Source organism: Tachysurus vachellii, chromosome 12 (genome assembly GCF_030014155.1).
Source record: "Tachysurus vachellii isolate PV-2020 chromosome 12, HZAU_Pvac_v1, whole genome shotgun sequence".
Lineage (NCBI taxonomy): Eukaryota > Metazoa > Chordata > Actinopteri > Siluriformes > Bagridae > Tachysurus > Tachysurus vachellii.
Genome location: NC_083471.1, coordinates 20,648,682 through 20,672,596, shown reverse-complemented (window position 1 = coordinate 20,672,596; position 23,915 = coordinate 20,648,682). Strand labels below are relative to the sequence as shown.

General features: G+C 43.2%; 1 protein-coding gene across 5 annotated transcripts in view; it reads left to right on the top strand.

The window, feature by feature from the left end:
• The window catches only part of wdfy3 (WD repeat and FYVE domain containing 3), a 93,434-nt gene that overhangs the window by 14,573 nt on the left and 54,946 nt on the right, over positions 1-23,915 (top strand). For all 5 annotated transcript variants that reach the window (XM_060884199.1, XM_060884200.1, XM_060884198.1 and 2 more), the window contains exons 2-12: positions 4,455-4,665; positions 6,835-6,958; positions 9,791-9,900; positions 13,591-13,752; positions 15,168-15,360; positions 15,823-16,009; positions 16,193-16,359; positions 18,426-18,893; positions 19,730-19,828; positions 22,006-22,199; positions 23,004-23,467. In XM_060884199.1, the coding sequence (XP_060740182.1) occupies positions 4,486-4,665; positions 6,835-6,958; positions 9,791-9,900; positions 13,591-13,752; positions 15,168-15,360; positions 15,823-16,009; positions 16,193-16,359; positions 18,426-18,893; positions 19,730-19,828; positions 22,006-22,199; positions 23,004-23,467 (2,348 nt within the window). In that variant the 5' untranslated portion in view covers positions 4,455-4,485. The remainder of the gene's footprint in view (positions 1-4,454; positions 4,666-6,834; positions 6,959-9,790; positions 9,901-13,590; positions 13,753-15,167; positions 15,361-15,822; positions 16,010-16,192; positions 16,360-18,425; positions 18,894-19,729; positions 19,829-22,005; positions 22,200-23,003; positions 23,468-23,915) is intronic.

Sequence of the window (23,915 nt, the reverse complement as noted above, 5' to 3'; positions counted from 1 at the left end):
AATGTTCAGATGTGCATTTCTGTGCAAGAGCTACAAACAAAAGGTTAAATACTGTAAACAAAATGTGCTGTTGGGTCACTGTTTAAAATCCTAAAATTTAATTAAAACAATGAACAAATTCTCTCTCTCTCTCTTCGTCTCTCTCTCTCTCTCTCTGCCTCTCTCTCTTTCGCTGCCTCTCTCTCTCTCTCTCTGCCTCTCTCTCTTCCTCTGCCTTTTTTCTCTCTCTCTTCCCGCTGCCTGCCTCTCTCTCTCTCTCTCTCTTCCCGCTGCCTCTCTCTCTCTCTCTCTCTCTCTCTCTCTCTCTCTCTCTCTCTCTCTCTCTCTCTCTCTCTCTCTCTCCCCGCTGCCCCCCCCTCTCTCTCTGCCTCTCTCCCTCTCTCCCCCCTTTCTCCCGCTGTCTCTCTCTCGTTCTTCCTCTCCCTCTCTTCCTCTCAATCTCCCTCTCTCTCTGCCTCTCTCTCTCTCTCTCTCTGCCTCTCTCCCCCCCAATCTCGCTGTCTCTCTCTCTTTCTTCCTCTCCCTCTCTTTCTCTCCCTCTCTCTCTACCTCTCTCTCTGCCTCTCTCTCTCTCTCTCTCTCTATCTCTCCCTCTCTCTGCCTCTCTCCCCCTCTCCCCCCCTCTCCCCCCCTCTCTCTCTTTCTTCCTCTCTCTCTCTCTCTCTCTCTCTCTCTCTCTCTCTCTCTCTAGTGTTACTAATGTTGGCAGGTCTGCTTTTAAGCTGTTCTGTGGCAATAACGTTCTCTGAGGAGGAAAGAAAAACATTCCAGTCTGTCAGCTTCTTTAACTGTCAGTAAAGCCTTTGTGAATCCCTCATTAGAGCTCTCTGACCACAAATAAGCCACCTAATGTGACTGAAAGGCCTATAATGTGTTTAGATTCGGTCACAGGAGCAACCTTCGAAGTGCTCTTGCTTAGGAGTCTTAAACCTCTAACACTAATCATATTTAGGCTTTTAGACCTGCTCTGAGGAAGCACACCTTTGTGTTTGTGTTGTCCACAATTTCACACACGAAACCAGAACTATTTTGACTGAGTGGAATTTGTGCACATTGTTATGACCCGGACTGGCTGCTGTTACGATTCGGACTGGCTAACGTTATTACTCGGACTAAGACTCGGACTGGCCACTGTTACGACTCGGACTGGCCACTGTTACGACTCGGACTGGTCATTCTTACGACTCGGTCTGGCCACTGTTACGACTCGGACTGGTCATTCTTACGACTCGGACTGGTCACTGTTACGACTCGGACTGGCCACTGTTACGACTCGGACTGGTCACTGTTACGACTCGGACTGGTCATTCTTACGACTCGGTCTGGCCACTGTTACGACTCGGACTGGTCATTCTTACGACTCGGTCTGGCCACTGTTACGACTCGGACTGGCCGCTGTTACGACTCGGACTGGTCATTCTTACGACTCGGACTGGTCATTCTTACGACTCGGACTGGCCACTGTTACGACTCGGACTGGTCATTCTTACGACTCGGACTGGTCATTCTTACGACTCGGTCTGGCCACTGTTACGACTCGGTCTGGCCACTGTTACGACTCGGTCTGGCCACTGTTACGACTCGGTCTGGCCACTGTTACGACTCGGACTGGTCGTTCTTGCGACTCGGACTGGTCGTTCTTGCGACTCGGACTGGCCGTTGTTACGACTCGGACTGGCCACTGTTGCGACTCGGACTGGCCACTGTTACGACTCGGACTGGCCACTGTAACGACTCGGACTGGCCACTGTTACGACTCGGACTGGCCACTGTTACGACTCGGACTGGTCATTCTTACGACTCGGTCTGGCCACTGTAACGACTCGGACTGGTCACTGTTACGACTCGGACTGGCCACTGTTACGACTCAGACTGGCCACTGTTATGACTCGGACTGGCCACTGTTACGACTCGGACTGGCCACTGTTATGACTCGGACTGGCCACTGTTACGACTCGGACTGGCCACTGTTACGACTCGGACTGGTCATTCTTACGACTCGGACTGGCCACTGTTATGACTCGGACTGGCCACTGTTACGACTCGGACTGGCCACTGTTATGACTCGGACTGGCCACTGTTACGACTCGGACTGGTCATTCTTACGACTCGGACTGGTCACTGTAACGACTCGGACTGGCCACTGTTACGACTCGGACTGGCCACTGTTGCGACTCGGACTGGTCATTGTTACGACTCGGACTGGTCATTGTTACGACTCGGACTGGCCACTGTTACGACTCGGACTGGCCACTGTTGCGACTCGGACTGGTCATTCTTACGACTCGGACTGGTCATTCTTACGACTCGGACTGGTCATTCTTACGACTCGGACTGGCCACTGTTGCGACTCGGACTGGTCACTGTTACGACTCGGACTGGCCACTGTTGCGACTCGGACTGGTCACTGTTACGACTCGGTCTGGCCACTGTTGCGACTCGGACTGGTCATTCTTACGACTCGGACTGGTCACTGATACGACTCGGTCTGGTCATTGTTACGACTCGGACTGGTCGTTCTTACGACTCGGACTGGTCATTCTTACGACTCGGACTGGCCACTGTTACGACTCGGACTGGTCATTCTTACGACTCGGACTGGTCATTCTTACGACTCGGTCTGGCCACTGTTACGACTCGGTCTGGCCACTGTTACGACTCGGTCTGGCCACTGTTACGACTCGGTCTGGCCACTGTTACGACTCGGACTGGTCGTTCTTGCGACTCGGACTGGCCGTTGTTACGACTCGGACTGGCCACTGTTGCGACTCGGACTGGCCACTGTTACGACTCGGACTGGCCACTGTAACGACTCGGACTGGCCACTGTTACGACTCGGACTGGCCACTGTTACGACTCGGACTGGTCATTCTTACGACTCGGTCTGGCCACTGTAACGACTCGGACTGGTCACTGTTACGACTCGGACTGGCCACTGTTACGACTCAGACTGGCCACTGTTATGACTCGGACTGGCCACTGTTACGACTCGGACTGGCCACTGTTATGACTCGGACTGGCCACTGTTACGACTCGGACTGGCCACTGTTACGACTCGGACTGGTCATTCTTACGACTCGGACTGGCCACTGTTATGACTCGGACTGGCCACTGTTACGACTCGGACTGGCCACTGTTATGACTCGGACTGGCCACTGTTACGACTCGGACTGGTCATTCTTACGACTCGGACTGGTCACTGTAACGACTCGGACTGGCCACTGTTACGACTCGGACTGGCCACTGTTGCGACTCGGACTGGTCATTGTTACGACTCGGACTGGTCATTGTTACGACTCGGACTGGCCACTGTTACGACTCGGACTGGCCACTGTTGCGACTCGGACTGGTCATTCTTACGACTCGGACTGGTCATTCTTACGACTCGGACTGGTCATTCTTACGACTCGGACTGGCCACTGTTGCGACTCGGACTGGTCACTGTTACGACTCGGACTGGCCACTGTTGCGACTCGGACTGGTCACTGTTACGACTCGGTCTGGCCACTGTTGCGACTCGGACTGGTCATTCTTACGACTCGGACTGGTCATTGTTACGACTCGGACTGGTCATTCTTACGACTCGGACTGGTCATTCTTACGACTTATGATAACTATTCGTTTCAAGTGTAAAGCCAGAATTAAGCAGTATAGAGCAAGAAGTACTGGTGTTTTTTGTACTTTACATTAAAATTAAGCCTAAGTAGGTAAGAAAGAATGTTGAACCCAAACTGGGTCCAAGTTCAGTTTGACATGAATTAGTGTATTTTTGTAGACAAAATGAAAATAATAATAAAAAAAAAAAAAAACCTGAGAAATGTTTAGTAAATACTCAGTAGAGTTCACCTCTCTCCTTGTCTGTCTGTGTCTCTCTCTCTCTCACTCTCTCTCTGTCTGTAAGTCTGTCTCTCTCTCTCTCTCTCTCTCTCTCTCACTCTCTCTCTGTCTGTAAGTCTGTTTGTCTGTCACTCTGTCTCTCTGTCTCTCTCTCTCTCTCACTCTCTCTCTGTCTGTAAGTCTGTTTGTCTGTCACTCTGTCTCTCTCTCTCTCTCTTTCTCTCTCTCTCTCTCTCTGTCTGTAAGTCTGTTTGTCTGTCACACTGTCTCTGTCTGTCCGTCTCTTTCTCTCTCTCTCTTTCTCTCTGTCTGTGCCTGTCTGTCTGTCTGTCTGTAAGTCTGTCTGTAAGTCTGTCTGTAAGTCTCTCTCTCTCTCTCTCTCTCTCTCTCTCTCTCTCTCTCTCTCTCTCTCTCTCTGTATTTGTCTCTTTCTGTCGAGATATCACCCAGCCTTATGTAGCGTAGTACAAAATGTACATACTGTATTTAAACAGATATAAAGACACAAATAAGAGCTCTGTCACTTCTAGTGATGTTATTTTAAGATAATTCTATTCTATGTGTTTAACAGACAACTGATTATTGGTTCAAGCTCTTGTTTTGTTGTTTTGTCTCAGGGCCAGCTTTGGCCTGAAGAAGCCGCTGAAGATGAACATGGTGAAGAGGATCATGGGGCGTCCACGGCAGGACGAGTGCAGCCCTCAGGACAACGCGCTGGGCCTCATGCACCTCCGCCGCCTCTTCTCTGAGCTGTGCCACCCGCCACGTCACATGACCCAGAAGGAGCAGGAGGAGAAGCTCTACATGATGCTGCCCGTCTTTAACAGGGTGAGGAACACTGTCGCCTCTTACACTGTGATGACGACGGCAATCAAACGGCATCTAAATACCGCAGTCCTGTAACTTCCTAAATATATGAGGATAAAAATAGCACGTTTGAGTGTTGTTTCCTTCTGCAAGTAAATCTAAATGCAAATGGATGAAATTATTACAACATGACGTAATTCTGAGAGAGAATTTTTTACTGCCTCACTTTAACAGTAGAACTGTGCTTATGTCGTCTCCCCCCCCCCCATCCCCCACCAAGTATGCCCTGTATCGTGATGCCAGTATTGAACCATGTAAAACACTCTGATGGAAGCCTGTTGAGTTTTTGTCCTAGAATCAGTGCTTTTTATCTGTACAGAACACAAAAATACCAAGTTTTATTTAATACCACATGGCCTGCACTATACACATATAAACATCACAGGTTTTATTTGTTTTTTATTAACATTAACATTATCCCTTAAAATATTTAGCTTGAAGATAATATTCTTAAGAAGGTTAAAATTAATTAAACCTTTTTTTAACAATCGATGGAGATCTATTTATTATTTCAGGCTTTTTGAGGGCGATATTTTGCTGCCATAATCAGCATAAGTCAGCATTTAAAATGGGTTAAAGATTTTTGGGAGAATTTTGGTCAAATGCATTATATATTCAATGAGTGTATTTTGTTTATTTATAAATGTGTTGGAATTATTTTAGCTATTATGTTCTTTTTTTTTTTAATTGTTGTATGTCTTGGCCTGCGCAAACCAATTATGATTTATTTAAAACAAAAAAAGCCGTAAAGAAAAAGTCATAATTTATATGGTGTGCAATTATTGAGTAACATATAAATGATATATATTTTTTTTAATAATGGTTGCATGGCAGGGGTATTTGTTTTGCCTTGTCACACAGCGTGTCGTGGTTAAATAAGGCTGTGCAGCGAGACAGCACTCAGAAACCGATTTGTCTGCTCATAGAAACGCTCGTCGTTTATTAAAGCTTAACGAAATCCCATCTGGAGCTTTTGCGCTTAGTCAGTGTTTTCACAGCTGAAATCTTTTCAATACATTTATTCTCTATTTGCTTTATGTCTAGTGTTTTATCCAATAAGGTTAGTCATGTAATCAAGAGTCTCAGCACGGTCAAGAGCACAGCGTTTTTACTCTTCAGGCTCTGATTATACAGAAAAGAAGCTAATGTCCGTCATCACCGATCATAATTTCATTAGGATTGCGGTGCTGAGGATTTGAAGAGTACTTCATGAAGCATAATGGAGCAGACACAATAATGAGGAAGCAGTGACTGGTTTTAATACCCATGCGTGAAATGTGCTCTCACTGCTGAGCACGAGTGTTATAGAACTCATCTGAGATTCAGACACTCGATTACGTACAATTACATGACCGAGGTGCAGACGAACTCTACTTTATTTATTTATTTTATTTTACTTATTTATTTATTTATTTATTTATTTATTTGCATCATGGTTCTCAAACGGAGTTTGTGGAGTCTAGGAGCTTTTTTTTTTTTTTTTTTTTTTTTGAATAAAATTAATTTATTAAAATATTTCCCTTCCCATACTTTTTTTTTTTTTTTTTTTTTTTTTTTTTTTTTTAAGAATCTAATGCCACTTTAAATAGATTGTGTTTAAAGGTGGACAGTTCAGTGAAACAATAAATCAACACAACACACCGACGAGTATGTTCAAGTGTAGCATTTATCTGTGTCAAATTTCGTTCAACTCTTTCTAAACGACTCGATTTAAAAAGCAGTAGCCTCAAAATTGTTTTGTCGGCATTAATCGCAGCGAGACTAATCTGTGAGCTCGGTTATGAAGAAGAGGGCAGACAGCACTTTCCTTTTGAGTGTGTTATATGCATGTGATGTTACACGAACAGCCGTTTGGGGAAAAGATCCATTTGGCTAACCGGACCCGTCTCAGACGAATCACGTGTTAACCTTCACCCTCTCTGGTGATCGGCTGGTGCGAACTGGCCAAGAATAAATGAATTCTTTTCCTAAAATGACTCACAGTTCAGCGCCAGTCTCACAGGAAGTGCTTTGATGGTTGAACAGTTTACAGAAGGTTGTTTTATTTTGTGTGTGTGTGTGTGTGTGTGTGACTGACCTGCATTAGTAGTGTTAACTTAACACCGATGTCTCTGTATCTGTTTGTGCCAGGTGTTTGGGAATGCTCCTCCAAGCTCCATGCATGAAAAATTCTCTGACCTGCTACAGTTCACCACTCAGGTGTCCAGACTAATGGTGACCGAGATCAGACGGAGAGCATCTAATAAATCTACAGGTGTGATAAATCCTCATCCACACACATGACTATGTTTTTGATGTTCACAGTATTTCATCTGAAGAGATTCTTTCAGCTACACAGACAGATATTATGCTCCTGTAATGCTTGTTGTGCATCCACGTTCTTATCCTTGCCCTCTCGTCTCTGCTTCTAATTCCAAACCTTCCGAGGAACATACGAGACTCATACACGAGCGATCGACTCTTTTCATCTCTGAAGTCTCTCTGAGTAAATTATTACTCACGGCATGTTTTGGCACCAAATGCAATGTCAAAGTTCTGATCAGTTCACCTCCGAGCATATGTTTCCCAGTCCCTCGAAGGATGCTCAACAGCTGGACGTGCGGGGAAACAGACACGCGGAGCGAAAGACGTCTCATAGTCTCGTCAGCATTAGTTGGAAGTCTGCATGAATGGATCTTAAAACATGATCATATTCAACATTATGATAAGAGCAGTCATTTTTCTGCACTGATATATCAGCATGATTAATATAAGCAAAAGTGCACGTATTCTTACCAGTCAGCCCAGTTTAGACCTGGTGTTACAATCACCAGAGGAACAACAACAGGCACAGCTGTGATGCTCAAAGCACATTTTTTCTTTTTTTTCACCCAGGCTGAATCTCATTTACATTTATATGAGCTACATATGCTCCCTAACCCAAGGATATTATATGCTGACTTTATATGCCTTGCATTTCGTCGCTGTCGGGCGGAAACCTCGTATGTCCAAATTTGGTCAATTTCATATTTTTTCACATATCAATGTTATTGGTCAGTCCCCACGTGGGTCTGTTATTTTTACAAGTTATTAACCAATCTAAAGCCTTGAAAATAGCTTGAGCGCAAATCTCATAACTCCATTGGACACTTCAACTGTCCACCTCTTCCTCACTCCGAGGGAGAGCTTCGCGGCATATTTCTCCTCTAGAAGAGTCGCAACGAATCAACACGTCTTCTGAGGTAAATGTCTTCAAAACACTGGGCTCAAAGAAAAAAAAAAATCTTGACCCCCGCTAGTTCCGGTGCTCGTCTGAGGACAGGGATTTAGCACAAGACAATCCACTGCAACGCGGACTAAACCCTGTGCACTGCAGATAAGGTACGGCGTCTTTTTAATTTCCTGAAAAATAGCGGTTTTGGAGATACAAGGATTCCGCCTGACAGTGACGATTTGCAAGTACCAGCTATTTAAAAAAGGTGAATTATTACATTAAGACGTATTAAACAAACAGTAAACTGTTTAGAGCCTGCTTCTTTTCTAAAGTATCTAATAGAATAGTGTATTGTGTTTGCACCCTGGACAAATATTGTTTTATTGGGCATTTTTACACCTGGTCATTTCATGTGTTTTCTCTGATCCGATAGCTATCTGATTTGTTAAAACTGTTCCATTTACATTATGCTACATAAATGCGTCTTGGCGAATCGGATATCAATCCGATCTTTCTACTCCCGCCCAAAATGCAAATCTATTTTGCCTCATTTCCGGGGTAATATGGGGTTTCTGGCGCAATGCACGACTCGTGAGTCACCTGCGAGTGCCGTACTTCCGTTTGGGAGGAGTATAGCGCTGACGTATGTGGCTTGAACAACCACATTCATTTACACCTGTCCAGTTTCATCTGAAATGCGTCCCAGACCACCTCCTGAAGCGGTTTGAGCGATCGGATTTATATCCGTCTCGAAAACGTTTCGGAGGGCATTTAGACCTGGTCTTTTTACCATCGGATAGCTATCAGATCACAGAGAACGCATGAAGTCACCAGGTGTAAAAAGCCCCTTAGAAACACGTTCTATTGAATTTGATCAGTTATGTCCAGCTGAGTATTTGTATACATCAGCTAAGTCAGTGGTGCTTAATTAAACAGGCTAATCTGCTGCTAATTACACATCTGACCGAAGGAAACGGAAAACAACCGAGAGTTATAAATAGAAGTAAAATAACTAGATAATAATCATGTTAATAAAATCATGATCGTTCCCACCTCTAATAGCGAAGCAGTGTTGTAGAGATAGATTGTACAAAAGTTTGGAGAAAACGATACGGTGTGTATTTTAACCCCAAAACTTCACCGCGGCTGTGAGGAACGTTGGAATGGAGTTGGCCTGGTTATTACTGTATAGGAAAAAACCCCTGAATAAAAACAGCAAAATGTCAGGGCATGTGTGACCTAAAACGGAGAAAAGACCAAGTCCATATGTCACACATGTTAATGATTCAAACAGTACAAAATCTGCAACAGATTCTCACTTCAAGAGATTCGACTTGAAAGAAAGCAAGATGTTTAAAGAATGGAGCAGAAGTGTGTGTTTGCGTGGGATTCTCATACTTTTGTCATGATTGTCTACATTCATTTATGTAAATATGTTTGTGTGTTGATTAGTAATATAATGTATCTGGAGATCTGTGTGTAAAACCCCACATCCAGATAAATCTTTTTCATCTCCGCTTTAGGGGTCCAAGCACCAAACAAGCAGATACGTTTAAAAACAAGCTGAAATAGTAACTCACTGTACAGTTTTGAATACACGTTATCTTTAAGGATTTATTTATTTTTTTTTATCCACATAATAAACAAGCATCAATTATTTTTGTTCTTGACCTAATTTATATATATTACCCATTTTGTGGGTGGCTGGAGAACACGCCACAGCAGGAGCAGTCGTGCACGGACAAATCGTAGCTTTCGCATGTCGTCGTCTCTAATTGACTCACCATCCACCCACAGATGAGCTCGGACACTTAGCCGTGTGTGTGAAAATGAATTTCTGAACATGCTTGTGCGTATGTGTGTGTGTGTGTGTGTGTGTGTGTTTTAACACAGAGGCAGCCAGCAGGGCCATTGTGCAGTTTCTGGAGGTGAATCAGAGCGAAGAGACAAGTCGTGGTTGGATGCTCCTGACCACCATCAACCTGTTGGCCTCCTCCGGACAGGTACGCGTCCCTCTAGTCTTCCTCTGTTCTAACTAAGCGAAAGTGTCCCTTCTATCTAAGGCAGGGGTCGGCAACCGTAAACACCCAAAGAGCCATTTGGACCCGTTTCCCACAGAAAAAAAACACAGGGAGCCACAAAACCCTTTTGACATCTAAAATGAAGAGAACACTGCATATATTGTGCATTTTTACCATTATGGAAAGTATAGAAAAAAACTAGTGTGTTGCATTTATGAAATCAATGAACTGTTACCGAGTAAACGAAATTTTATTTCTGCAAGCAAACAAAAACATTTTGAACAGTTTGAACTAATCAAAATTTTAACACTTAAGTAAAGTTGGTCACATATTCACAGATTGGAGTTTCCCGAGTCAGTAACTCCTGAGCTGAACGCTGTTACTACACAAATAACACCTCTTTTTATAGTAGTAATGTAGAGACGCAGCTACAACCCAATTTTCCTCAAAATCAGCTTTCCTCCATGGTGAACAAAATACACAAGTCTCTATGTACAAACGGCTGAGAAACAGATTCCAAGGGACCGTCTGCAAAGTGCAAAAACCCGAAAAGCGAATACAAAAAAAAAACAGTCAATAACTTCACTGTAATACACTGAACACTGTACTGTGAAGTTTTTGATTTTTTTTTTATTATGAAAAATCATAAAAATTATACAAAAAGACATTTCTCTCAAATAAGTGTTGTAGTATAACTATCAGGACATCAGTGATGTGTGAGCTGGTGACAGTACAGTGTATTAAAGTGAAGTAATTGATTGTTTTTTGTATTCGCTTTTCGGGTTTTGCGCTTTGCAGGCGGTCCCTTGGAATCTGTCTCAGGTGTTCGCACATGGACACTTGTGTATTTTGTCCACCGCGGAGGAAAGCTGATTTTGAGAAAAACAAAATATGACGCATATTTTGAGCGACAAAAAAAAAATGAAACACGGTTTATTTTAATGTTACAAGAGCATAATCTTAGAATTTCATTTTTTAAAAAACTAACTAACTAAAATAAAATAAATTTAAATTAAATATTTATTTTCCAAATCTACAGGGAGCCGCAGCAGTGGTATAAAAGAGCCACTTGCGGCTCCGGAGCCGCGGGTTGCCGACCCCTGATCTAAGGGAAGTGGTAGCTTATTTGTTAAGGACTACTGATGGGAAGGATGTGAGTTTGAATCCCAGGTACACCAAGCCCTTTTGCAATGCCCTTATCTCTCAAGTGTTTAGTTGAATAAATGAGATAAATGTAAGTCACCCTCGATAAAGGCGTCTGTCAAACGCCATACATGTAAGAAATTGTGCTGAATTTCATATAAAGGGAAAGGTTTTTACTCATGTAATTTATATCCACATTGTACAGTTAAGTTCACTGGTCTATTATCTTATTTCCTGCGTTTAAACAGAGTTCTCTCTCATCTCAGAGTTCACATTGTTGCCACAAAAATGTCTGAACATCAGTTCAGGACCATGAGAACTTTTTGACCATCCAGTCATCAGCAGTCGTTTAGAGAATGAATCAGTTCCTGCTATATAATGTGTCTCTAACAGTTGTCAATGCAGCTGAAATTCCGATAAAAGAGCTTAAAATAGCCTACGAATGTTCGGCTATACCCGTGCTCAGGGTTTAACAGAACAAACACATTTGAAGACAGACCTGAAAACCTTCACACATTTTGTGTAGGTGCTCTGCATTTTGACTTCTGAGTACGTTGCAACAAGTTATCACTTAAAAATGTGCCAAAAATAAAAGGTTCCCCCCATGAAGGTGTCTGGAAATCTATGTGTCTGTGTGTGTGTGTGTGTGTGTGTGTGTTATGTGTGTGTGTGTGTGTGTGTGTGTGTTTTTAACACCAGCTTCCTGGCAGTTATTCTCTTTCCTGTAATATTCTGCTCCACTTTACATTTTCAATTTATTTTTCTTGCATCAGCTGTGTAGGCGACCCCCTTCAAGAAAATGTGACTCAGTGCTCTACCACTTCAGATTTGCATTCATTTCCATTCTAATCCACACAGTCATTCTGCATTAGCACATAACCAGATGACTCTTATCCTCTCGTCTCTCGGTTGACCGGCGGTCACTTATAATTTCTCCATGTCATCTGCGTGAACTTGACCTTTAAGCAGCGGGTCTGCTCAGTGTCATTAGCATTCAGGTGCGGTCCACGCCGAGAGAGAGCTATTCCTGGCCTTGACCGTCTGCCACTACAACACCTCCCCTGCTGAGATAAACCACACTGTCATTCTGATTCTCACTCATGAGCCTTTCAACTACAGCCTTGGATTTCTTACTTTAATTAGAAAAACAAAATCCCAACAAGGGGCTTTGCAGTGACGGACAGTTTCCAGCCTCGGTTGGAAATAATACGGTTATTTTTTTATTTTTATTTTTTTGCGCAGCTTCACTGCAGGATCAGACGTATTTCCCTTATTATTTATTTATTTTTTTATATTTTTATCTTTTATTACATTGTCCTATATTGTGTTTCATTTTTTGCAGTCTTAATATAGTCATATTCAGTGTTTATCGACTCAGAGGTCATTGAACTCTGAGGTGTGTGTGTGTGTGTGTGTGTGTTTCTGAATGAATCATCTGCCTGACTCAACAGGATGTCAGATGTTTTTTTTTTTTTTTTAATTTATTTATTTATTTATTTATTCTTTCCCCAAATCAATATACAGAATTTATTTCTTTTTGCCGTCGCCTCTCTTCCACGCCACTGGTCCGATCGAGCCGTAGTTAAGCATCAGAGCGGTGAATAACGCAGGTGTTCTTGCCTTTTTGTTTCGTTAAAAACAACCCAGCTGAGCCTCAGGCTGATGTCATCCTTCTTGTCCCAAATGTGGCCACACCCTCTGACAACACATTCAACCATTCTGATAGGCAAAAAGCACCGGGTGAGTGTTAGCAGTCAGATTGATAGCCAGCACAGCGCATACACAAAGCTCATATAAGGGTTGGATGGGATATTATGGGATGTTTTTCCGCTGAGAAGGATCACCCGTTCAGATATAATACCGAAAGATCACCAAGAGCACGCCGATTCATTTTCTATGATCACGGATGACACACTGATATAGAACTCCTCACAGTCAGAGACCTTTCATGATCTGGTGAACTTAAAGAAGAAGAGGAAGCCAAGTTTTTTACTATTCCACTACCTAAGCGTCAGCTGAATTAGAGTTCTGCTTAAATGCAAAGTATTCGGATCAAGGGTTCAAGCTTTAAACGGCATGAACTCGCGACAAATCTCTCAGATCTTCTGTTTTGTTCTGCACTAGTTACCATCGTCAGATTTCACCAGTGAATCAGCGACGTGTTGACGGTGTAGCAGCAGTGATGATTTGATTCAACGAGATGCTGCGGAGGACACTTTTAGTCTCGTCTATAATCTTATCCTATCTTCTGGGACTGTACTCAAGTCAGCCACAGTAGATAGTGTGGTGTGCATATATGCAGGGTTTTACAGGGTTTTCCTAGAATACCCGCTTCACAATGAACAACAGTTCTGTCCTTTTATAATAACTAAATAAAATAGATGGAAGTTTAGGATTTTTGGATTCGACCAGCTGAGGTGTAAAGCTGAAATGCAAAATTCTCCTTGTCAATATTTTTTTTATTTATTCATTTTTTAAACACAAACATAAACCTCAGGCTAATCTGTGTCTCTCTTTTCAATCCAACAGAAAACCGTGGACTGCATGACCACCATGTCAGTTCCCTCCACACTGGTAAAATGTCTCTACCTTTTCTTCGACCTGCCCCACATGCCCGAGGTCTGTGGTGCCACCCAGACCGAACTGCCCCTCGCGGACCGCAGAGCTCTGCTGCAGAAAGTCTTCGTTCAAGTGAGTTCATGTGCCGGTGATGACAGAGGAAGGGGAACCTCAGTACAAAGCAGCAGGCAGGGACCTTGTATACACAGACTAGGTTCTTGCTAGAGAGGAAGTGTTCCTTTCTCTTCTGTAGCGATTTGCAGGAAGACAGGATGCATGCTACGCCATGGCCACAGACTTGCCCTCTAAAGCTCACTCTAATTATTCAGTCATCATTCTTCAGTAAGAGTCATGATACCAGGAGCACTGGGTGTGAGGCAGGAAGACACTCTGGGCAATTTCTATATATTTATTTATTTATTTATTTATTTTATTCTTAAGCTTTGCATTTTTAACATCCAAAGATATAACTTTATCCCAAGTTAGTTAAGAATTCAGAATGGACCGGAACCTGTTTTGCTTGCAAAAGATGCTATTTGTTTTTTTTTTTTCCTTTCCCAGCTAACGCAGGCACGAGCCCAAAATCCATCCAGTGTAAATGCTAGGCTGCCGAACAGCGAGAGATCGTATCTGACCCTGTGAGACTAAGATGGCGCTTATGTCGGTCAATTCTGACAGGTTTATCTGGTCTCCAATAGATTAGCCAGTAAGCCTGTGTTGATGCAAAATTGTCTAGCTGAGACCTGCACGCTAGGATCGCTGGGTTCTCTATTGAGCAGCGACGCTCAGGCCATTTGTAGGAGAATTAGCTTTACACACCAAGCGGAGCTTTACATTTTTATTTGTTTGTATTTTTGCCGTTCGTTGCATTCATTTTCTTGTGGTTTGAATTAAGACGTTCACACAGAACGCTTCCATTAGCGAGAAGCTGAACATTATCATGCACTTTGAACGTTTCTTATTATTTTATAATAATATATAGTTTATTTATGAATCATGTTTAAACCTAATTGAAGTACATATAAATGCAGCAGGTATATAAAAATGTATAAAAAGAGACACAAAGCGGCTTTGTGTACTGAAAATAACCTAAACTGGTCCTGACAAGCTAACAAACCCTTAATGGGTATAAACCATCAGTTAAATAGCTGCTTGAACTAGCAGAGTGTACTGAAAAAGGAACATGGCAATTCTTGGTATTGTTAAGAATGTAATTATTTATTGACTTGTTCACTGATTATTCTCATGATGATGTCAAACGGAAACGATGCTCGACTATGAAGCAAAGTCGTCTTGTCATTTGGTTTCAAGCCGTTTGCTTAGTTCATGCACAGTAAAGCTTAATTAAAGTGTTTGTGTTTTTGGTTTGTGCTCTGAACTAATTACAGTGGAGACTGTGGTCGTAACAGTGATTCGCTCGTGCAACTCGAGTCGACTGCCTATAAACGTGACATGTTTTCTGTTGACATTATGGTCCTGTTTTTATCTAGATGTTATTATATACACATTTAATACTCTTTTTACTCTTTTGTCCCATTGATCCTCAGATCTTGGTGAAGCTGTGCAGCTTTGTGTCTCCGGCTGAAGAACTGGCGCAGAAGGATGACCTGCAGCTGCTCTTCAGCGCCATCACGTCCTGGTGTCCTCCTCACAACCTGCCGTGGAGGAAGAGCGCTGGCGAGGTGCTCATGACAATCTCCAGACACGGCCTCAGCGTCAACGTCGTCAAATACATCCACGGTAATTTCAGACCTTCACGCTGAAGATGACCAGGAAACCATTAACCATGAGCAAAATCTCCTAGCTTCCTTTTCTTTCACACATCACCAGCCCAGCTGAGTCGAGTCAGAAAAGTCATGTCTTTTCAACAGCGTTTGCTTTGTAATCTCTATATCAACTTTCAATCCAACTTTGGTAATCACACACCGTTACATTGAGGCTGAGGCTCGGATCTTATGAAGCTCTTTGTCTTATCAGTCACAGCTTAAAGTTTACGGTTGGCTGAGTCCAATTTATTTATCCTTCTTTAAACGCTTTCTTTGCCGCGTGCACTCTAGCAGCACATGCGTACCGCTGACGTCTTCAGTCATCCGAACCCCAGAATCGTTCGCTTCTCTTCTCTTTTCTTTCCTGATTATTTTTTTTTTGTTTTAGAGATTAACAATAATCACGTTACCTCATCGTTCTACTCCGTTGTTGCAGAGAAAGAGTGTTTATCGACGTGCATCCAGAACATGCAGCAGTCTGACGATCTCTCACCGCTGGAGATTGTGGAGATGTTTGCCGGGTTGTCTTGCTTCCTGAAAGATTCCAGCGACGTCTCTCAGACCCTATTAGACGATTTCCGCATGTGTCAGGGCTACACGTTCCTGACTGACCTGATGCTCAGGTATATCCTGCAGTACACAACGAATAGCTCATATACATCTCTTATTATAATGCCTGTCTTGCTCTTTTATTAATAAATACAAATTTGTTAGCTCCGGGGAATCGCCATGGAATAAAGCACAGTTTATTCCTCACACATCACTTTAGCACATTCTTATCGGTGTTCATTTCTCTGTACTTGTAGATTGGAGCAGGCCAAAGAGGACGAATCCAAAGATGCTCTGAAGGACCTGGTGAACTTGGTGACGTCTTTGAGCACGTACGGCGTCAGCGAACTGAAACCCGCCGGCTTGACCACCGGTGCACCCTTCCTGCTGCCTGGCTTTGTGGTCCCACAGCCTTCTGGGAAAGGTCAGGTCACCAGGAAGTAGCATGACTGAAACTCACTCCCTGCTGCAGTAAAACCACTGACAGCAGCAGAGTCGCAGATAACAGGAATTACACAGATTTAGAGGTCGAACCCTTCTATAAGCTCAGCTCGGTTTGTGTGTGTTTTAATTCAGACGTTCACACAAAACACTTCCATTAGCAGGCCACTGAAAATGAACGTGCAGTTCGAACAGTTTGTTCTTACGGACTGGTTTTATATATCGATCACATTTAAACCAAATAGAAGTAGATCCATTTGGGTATAAAAACTGACAGAGTATATATGGCAAGTTGGAGAAGATGCATTTATTCTATCTAAATATTATATACTCGTGGATTTTTTTGTTGTTGTTCTTGTTTTAGTAGTCGCACAGGTTGCTGGTCCTGACACACGAACTAACCTAATTTACCAAATTTAATTGGTATAATTTAATTGGGATGTGGTATCTCAGTGGTTAAGGTGTTGGGCTACTGATCGGAAGGTCATGGGTTCGAACCCCAGGTCCACCAAGCTGCCACTGCTGGGCCCCTGAGCAAGGCCCTTAACCCTCAGTTGCTCAGTTGTAAGTCACTCTGGATAAGGGTGTCTGCTAAATGCCGTAAATGTATAAATCTTCAGTTCTCTGCAATAGCTGCTTTTAACCAACACAAGGTTCTGAAAAGGGAATAAAAAAACAAACATTACAACGTTTTGTAAACACAGAAAGCAAGCACTCGTGGTGTAGTCGCGGTTGAATTTTATTGAAAACAACAACAAAAAAAAAAAGTCACCGAAAAGGCTGGTTAAAGTCACTTGAGGCCAAGAATGAAAGCCTCATTAAAAGCAGATCCTCAAGATCTTGGCATGTATGCCACTAGCACAACAGTCGGCCATGGGACGTAATTATTTCCCCATTATTTTCCTCTTCTTCGCATTTTTTTTCCCCTCAGCGTTTCTCGGCTCTGCGCGTTCTGAGAAGGAATTAAAACATTAACCTCACTGGCTGCAAGTGGCACTAATAGGAACGCATCAGACACCTACTGTGTAATCTGGTTAAGCTATTTGTTTGGCCTGTCCTACGCCTCGCCATGATGCGTTAAGTAGTGTAATTAACACACAATGGCTCCAGATAGCATTGTTTACACACCCTGTCACATCATGCGTCGCTTTTCTGGGAGCCGTTTGCCCCAGATGACAAATATATTTGCCTGGAGGAAGCAGATTCTGGTGATTTAAATACAAGGAAGAGTTAAAGAGATGATAAATCATGAGCTGGCAGAGTCATGCAGTAATAACTTGCGCTTATAATGCCCTTTAATGACCGATCCAAAGCAGGGTATGGGGTAGGTCTGGGAAGACACTGCTGAGTGCGAGTCAGGGTAAAAATCTAATCTCCGAATGATTATTATTAATGAAGTGTTATGTTGTTTTCAGTATTCATGTTAATAAGTATTTTTATCGCTTATTAGAGGTGCAAAAAGAATCAGCATTTAAAACAAGAGGTGCCACAGAGTCGTTGGTGTTACATCTCTGCGTCATTAATAAAAGAAAAGAGAACAGAAGATGCTATAGATTTCTCGGCATGAAAGATAGATAGATTTGTTTGAAGCATAAAAATGAATAAGAACCCAAATGTACACACTGATGATCCGACCTAAACAGTAAAACACTCATGTCATTAGACTCTGCCACGTTTAACGATCAGAAACATCTTCGGAATTTATTGAATTTTTCTTACATCAATCCTTTTTACACTTTACCCCATTTTATTCTGTTTAATCCCAGGACATGGTGGTGTTGATATATGTTTTATAAAATCATTCACTGTAATTATTTTATCTCTCAATTATCTGTATTTATTAGCTTTCTATTGGTTATTCTTATTAATAAGGGAAAGTGAAATATGCCTGTCTTTAAGGACGCATCATTTACTTTGGGCCTTACATTTGTTGTATCTAACAAACGGCCATCTTGTCTTTGTTTTGTCTTGTATTTTGGCATGGTAGCAAATTAAATAAATAAATAAATCAATCAAGTGCCCTACAATTGCCCCAATTTGCCTCCACAGGTCACACTGTCAGGAACATTCAAGCCTTCTCCGTACTGCAGAACGCCTTCCTGAAGGCCAGGACAGGCCGTCTCGCCCGTATGGTCCTGGACGCTGTGGCAAACATTTACTCTGCCGATCACGCCAACTACTTCATCCTGGAAGCTCAGCACACTCTCTCCCAGTTTGCCGACCGAGTGCCGCGCCTGCCAGAGGTCCAAGTCAAATACTTTGAGCTGCTCGAGTTTGTGGTGTTTGCGCTTAACTACATCCCCTGCAAAGAGATGTTTAGTGTCAGCGTCTTGCTGAAGTCAAGCACGTGTTACAGATGCAGCATCACAGCCACACGTACGCTGCTGAAGCTCAGCCGGCATCACGTGGTGTTCAGCGACGTTTTCCGTGAAGTCGGTCTGCTCGAGGTGCTCGTCAACCTGCTGCATAAGTATGCGGCTCTGCTCAAAGAGCCCGCACAAGGCCACGGAGAACAGGGTGAGATTCATCCCAAAACTAAAATCACAAAAGCCCACTAATACAAACCCCGCTGATGGCAAAGTGCAGTTAAAGTCAAAACATTCTCGAGCCTTCACTTTCTTTCTGCTGAAGACTTGATGTGAATTTGGGAAATGTTGTTTATGCTAAGCTAAGACTCATACTAGGGTGGAGCTTATTTTTCACACAGTACAGATGGCATTTCACATGCTCTCAATATGTCTGGTTGGGGAGAATGTTTGTGTGTGTGAGTGAGAATGTGGGTGTATGTGTGACTGAGTGACAGTGTGTGGGAGTGAGCGCGTGTGTGGGAGTGAGCGCGTGTGTGGGAGTGAGCGCGTGTGTGGGAGTGAGCGCGTGTGTGGGAGTGAGCGCGTGTGTGGGAGTGAGCGCGTGTGTGGGAGTGAGCGCGTGTGTGGGAGTGAGCGCGTGTGTGGGAGTGAGCGCGTGTGTGGGAGTGAGCGTGTGTGAGGTTGAGCGTGTGTGAGGTTGAGCGTGTGTGAGTTTGTGTGTGAGTGTGTGTGAGTGAGAGTGAGAGAGAGTGTGAGTGTGTGATTGGCCATAGCATTAAAACCATGTGCCCGATAAGTCCATCTTTTATATATGAAATTCTTGCATGGGACACACACACACACACACACACACACTCTGACACACACACACACACACACACTCTGACACACACACACACACAGCATATACATGATAGAGCAACTGAATCCTTTTCTAATTATAAATGGTTAATGTTTATACTAGTGGTTTTATCTGTCTAGTTAGTATTGAATTCTGTACAGAAATTGACCCCATGTTTTTTTTTTGTTTTTTTTTTCTTTCAGGTGATTCCAAGAACAATGTGGCAGAGGAACAAAAACAGCTGGCGTGGCTGGTCATGGAAACCCTTACAGTCCTCCTTCAGGGTTCTAACACCAATGCAGGTATGTATGTATTTAATTAAAGTGCATCCTGTACACAAACTAGTTCATGCTGGTATTTTACTCTATAAGTCAAAAAAAACAAGAATACTTTATTTTCCCCGTTGACGAACTGAGGTCGAAGTCAGGAGCCACTGTTGCGTTAAGGTTACATAACTAGACACGAAGCACTGCTGCTGACTAACTTCCCATGTCTCCTCTCTTTCCCGCTGTCTCTCTCGGTCTGTCTCACTGCTGTTCATGGGAAGTGAAAGCAAAACCTGAGTGATGGGTGGAGGTTTTGGGGCTTGCGATTTTCCTCACTGACTTTTCTACTGTCACTTCTACTTATCTGGCTCAGTGTCTGCGTAGAGGGAAACAAAAAGATCCCTTTTTTTTTTAGGACTGCAGCTCTGTCCGTCTCAACAACTATTTCCTGTATATAATTGTTTTTTTTTGTCCTCAGCATCACCCTTTGTACTAGTTCTTCCTTTTCCTTTTTTCGACCCTTTTCCTTCCCATCATTATTCCTGACTGTTTGACCTGCTCTTTTCTCTGGCTTTGTTATTTATTTTTTTTTTTTGATGATCTCTTAGTTGTCTGTTTTAATCTGACTTTATGCTACATTGCTGTTCCCTGCTGGATTCTGTCGCTGGATCAGCCGCTCTGACAGCGATGTTTATAATAATACCCTCCTTCTAACACTTTTTTTTTTATAGTAACACGTAACGCAGGCACTCGAATGGCGGACGCTCTGTTATTTCCTACTTACTGTTATTGTTACCGTGGTTTATGAAACATGACTTGACTTGTGGAGATGAGCCGGATACTCAGCTGAAACGAGTATCCGGTACAGATAAAGCACTTCTGCCGAGTACGAGTATTATACGAGTAATACGAGTCAATATCTGTGCTCGGATTGAATGAAAATCATCATTGGGTAGTTGATTGTGTCAGCGTTCTGTGATAGGCTAGTCACAGCGCCCCTCCCCTACAGTGATAGGCTAGTCACAGCGCCCCTCCCCTACAGTGATAGGCTAGTTACAGCGCCCCTCCCCTACAGTGATAGGCTAGTCACAGCGCCCCTCCCCTACAGTGATAGGCTAGTCACAGCGCCCCTCCCCTACAGTGATAGGCTAGTCACAGCGCCCCTCCCCTACAGTGATAGGCTAGTCACAGCGCCCCTCCCCTACAGTGATAGGCTAGTCACAGCGCCCCTCCCCTACAGTGATAGGCTAGTCACAGCGCCCCTCCCCTACACACATACAGATGTATTGTGTTGCTGTGTCTCGCTCTGCTCACTCACAGTCACACACAGAACAGCTCTCTGTCTCTCCCTCAGTCACTCGGGTTCGCGGGTCTTTTCCGTTAACGTTTAGGGTTTCTTCAGCTTTTTACTTCGGGTTGTAACGTTAATAATACGTACTTACTAACCAGTAGAGTTCTGGTAAACGTAACACACGCCAAACCTTGAATGTAACGCACGCTCTCAAAACATTATACTTGACATATTCAGCCCCTATTGTTTGTTTAGATGTTTTACTTATGGTTATAAAAGCCTGGCATGGTATTTACCGGGTTAATCCTCATTATGCAGTGTCGCACCTTGATGCTTACTAACAGAAATCCAATCAGAAAAGGAACAGCATGTGCTTCATATCACATGAAAACATCTATGTAGCAACACGTACATTGCGGAAATTGGGAAATACATAGCGGAAGTTGGATCTTTTTTTTTTTCTTTTTAAAGATTAGTATTAGATTTTATGGTGCACTCTCCTGGTGCTCCATTGGCAAGATTCTGAGCTCTCATTGCCGTGGTCCAATGATGAGCTACCCAAAGCACTGCAGAGGTAACTCTCAGTGCTGGTCCCAAGCCCGGATCAAATGGGAAGGTTGTGTAAGGAAGGCGTAGTGTCAAATTTACCGACCACGGGATCCGCTGTGGTGACCCAGAACCGAGAGCAGTTGAAAGAACAACATTTAGACTAATGGTCTTTTGTTGTAATATAATAAACTCATGGTGATATTTACTTTCCGTTTTTTTTTTTTTTTTTGGCTTTAATTGATTTCTCTTAGCACTTATTCAGCATAAGCGCAATACATCATATACAGCATATTGTACGATGATCACAACTAGAAAGTACAGGATAATTAGTCAGTTAGAATAGCTTTGTAATACATAACGATTTCTGTTACAGGTCTGTTCAGGGAGTTTGGCGGCGCCCGCTGTGTACACAACATAGTAAAATATCGGCAGTGTCGCGAGCACGCGTTGATGATCATCCAGCAGCTGGTGCTCTCACCTTCTGGAGACGATGACATGGGCACACTGCTGGGCCTCATGCACTCAGCACCATCCTCTGAGCTGCAGCTCAAAACCGACATACTGCGGGTCAGAACACACACACACACACACACACTCAAAAAGACATGTGGACTTACAACAGTAAGCTTCAAACAGTGACATCTAAGCCTTAAATGGAAATAAATTGCCATAAATTGGCCTTTGTAGTATTGTGGTTATATAGTATATGGTTATGTAGTATTTTTTTTTTTAGGTTTAAACATGGAAAGAAAACAAATGACGTTCGACCTCCCACATAGTAAAATAAAAAAGAACACACACTCCCACAGACAAATATACATGCAACAGTCCAAACCACAGTAATAAAGAGTTAATAATAAAGAATAAAGATGAGTTTTGATTTTCATGGGTGTGGAACGCTGCACTGGTTAATAAGAGGTTGTCAGTTAAGACCAGTAAACAAGACAAAAGTTTATTCTTTACTTCAAGAAAAGTCATTATGCTCAGCGAGTGCGAATGAAAGCTGTGTAATCTGTGTAAAAAAACATTCTGGGCCTGTGTAAGACCTTGTGGCTTGAAGTATCTTTAAAGTTAAAAACACTAAAATGTGTTTATGTAATCTAAGATATGTCTGATGTAGTGAGGCCTAAATGCAGTGGATTTTTCATTAGCGCTTAACTGGTTTTCTGATTTAAACCGAAGTCTGACTCCAGTTTATACGAGTAACAAAAATAAAAAGGTAATGAAGTTGGAAGGTTCACAGTTAATGGATTAACTGAGCTAATGAAGTGTTTCAAATTCATTTTGCAGACGATCAAATAACCAAACCGAGTACAAATCCTGGGTTCGGTGTGATGGTCGAATTTAAAAGCTTCATTCTTTTCCATGCAGGCGCTGTTGGCTGTGCTGCGTGAAAGCCATCGTTCTCGCACCGTGTTCAGGCGTGTCGGTGGCTTCGTCTATGTTACATCACTCTTAGTGGCCATGGAGCGCTTGCTGGGTGCCGGCACACGGGTCGAGCCAGAAGCGAACGGGCCGCTGGAGCTGCTGCGTGCGGTCTTTTACACTCTGACAGCCGCCATGCGCTACGAGCCGGCCAACGCGTACTTTTTCCGCACCGAGGTGCAGTACGAGAAGCTGGCTGATGCCGTACGTCTGCTTGGCTGTTTCTCCGATGCTAAGAAGCTCGCCCCGGTGACTGCGGTGTCCTGCAACTCTATGGCCTCTAACGCTCAGGCCTTTCAGAGGCTCCTGGAGGATGAGGCGGCGTCTGAGGAGGGCGTGTGTCCACAGCTGGCTTACTGCGCCAAGCTCTTCGTCTACCTCTACAAGATGGCCACCGACTCCTTCGACAGGTAAAAACCTGTCTGTCTGTCAGGTCTGAGTTCAGGAAGCATTTGAGATTGGGGATTAAGTTACAGTTTAGAAGTTAACGTCAAATAAGTAAGTTTTAATTTTGCTCCCTTGACTTCTTTAATTCTTCTTTTTAAATGTGGTATTCAGTCTGTCTCCTTTATGTGCAGTCCAGAAAATACAAAACATGTATTGATATGTAGGCACTAATCAGGCTTATGTTACGAGTCAGTGGGAGGTTCATTTGCTTTTGTAGTGCAGCTGTGCTTCAGCCTGTGGCTATTTCCTAATCCAGGGTGTGCTTGTGTGTGTGCGCACGTGTGTGTGTGTTTGTGTATGTGTGTATACACCAGACTATACCAGTTCCTTTCTGTGTTAATAATCTTAAATGATCTTCTCAGCTTGAACTAACTGCTTCTGTCATTTTTATTCTTGTCTTTCTCTTTCTTC